Source organism: Kryptolebias marmoratus, linkage group LG7 (assembly GCF_001649575.2).
Source record: "Kryptolebias marmoratus isolate JLee-2015 linkage group LG7, ASM164957v2, whole genome shotgun sequence".
NCBI classification, from domain to species: domain Eukaryota; kingdom Metazoa; phylum Chordata; class Actinopteri; order Cyprinodontiformes; family Rivulidae; genus Kryptolebias; species Kryptolebias marmoratus.
In genome coordinates this window covers 12743644-12744945 of record NC_051436.1, presented here as the reverse complement: position 1 = coordinate 12744945, position 1302 = coordinate 12743644, and the positions used below count along the sequence as shown (strand labels likewise).

Sequence of the window (1302 nt, the reverse complement as noted above, 5' to 3'; positions counted from 1 at the left end):
CTCAGTGTGGGTTTGTTGTTTCACCCAGGGTTGTTTTTATTCCCCCCCCGCAGCTGAACGGCGGAGGCGACGTCGCCATGCTGGAGCTGACGGGACAGAACTTCATTCCCAACCTGCGGGTTTGGTTCGGGGACGTCGAGGCTGAGACCATGTACAGGTCAGAGCCTCACTGTCTGAACCCGGGAGGTCTTCGTTGACCCGAATAAGATTATTTATATCTTAGTAGCACCATTTATGGGCTTCTTTTTTAAACGATTAAATCAGCAACATGAATACATCAGTGCTATAAAAGTCCTCCAAATGCTTTCTGGTTTGTTGCTGTTAATACTCCAAATGGCCCAATTTTCTCATAAAAAAAGACAGATCCCAGCTTTAGTTCGATAAATTACACGAATCAAAGTTCATTCTGCCTGTTTAGGACCAATTAAATGAGCCCAAAGTAAGATGTTTAATTCTGCTCCTTTAAAAGCCTTTTTTTTTTCCATCTCTCCACATTTATAGACTAGAGTTTACAAACTGATTTGTCTTTACTCGTTTCTCGCTGCTACAAGTCGGGGAGAAGAAACACTGTAGAGCAGGGATGCCCAAAGTTGGGATCAGGACCCTAATGTGGGTCACCCATCACCAAGCAGGGGTCCTTAAATAATCTCCAGATATCAGCTTACAATTAAAAACCTACTGATATATATGATATATTTGCACTATAATTGTTAGAAAGAATTGAAATACAAGTCCTAAAGTGATTAAAAGAATAGCATAATGGATGTTAAGACCTTATTTAATAAGCTCATTAGCATTTTGGGATATTTAAACATCCAACAGATGGGCTCACACACCTTTGTCACTGTTATTTTATGGGTCAGAAGCTGAAAAGTTTGGGCACGACTGATGTAGAGAATAATTTATTCTCCTCCAGTCGGCTGTAATTCAGAGACTGACATTAGAAGAAGAGGAGAGGGAAACATGGAGCTGCCATTAAAGTCCAAATGACCTAATTTTGTCCTAAAAATGGTCCCGTTTCCTTGTTTCAACCTTTGTCAAGTTCACTGTGTTTCATTGCGAGTAAAATAGGAGTTCATGAGATTTATTATTTACATTTTACTCAACATGTACCGCATTCTCCGGACTATAAGGCGCGCTTAAAAGCCTTCAGTTTTATCAAGTTAACTTGAACTGTTGTAGTCAACCCTGTGTGTCTGTTAGCAAACCCTAACCCAGACCCTTAATGTCAGGACAAACGGCATCTGAATCTGAATAAATGCGTCTAAAACCGTTTCCTTTGTCCTGTCCGCCCATCCCCCC

At 40.9% G+C, this 1302-nt stretch overlaps 1 protein-coding gene across 1 annotated transcript in view; it reads left to right on the top strand.

Annotated features, from left to right (window-relative positions):
• rbpjb (recombination signal binding protein for immunoglobulin kappa J region b) overlaps positions 1-157 on the top strand; it is a gene marked incomplete at its 3' end in the record, with an annotated part of 57673 nt that extends 57516 nt beyond the window's left edge. Inside the window, 1 exon segment of the mRNA XM_025010575.2 lies at positions 54-157. Within this exon segment, the coding sequence (XP_024866343.1) occupies positions 54-157 (104 nt within the window).
• Between the last annotated feature and the right edge of the window lie 1145 nt (positions 158-1302).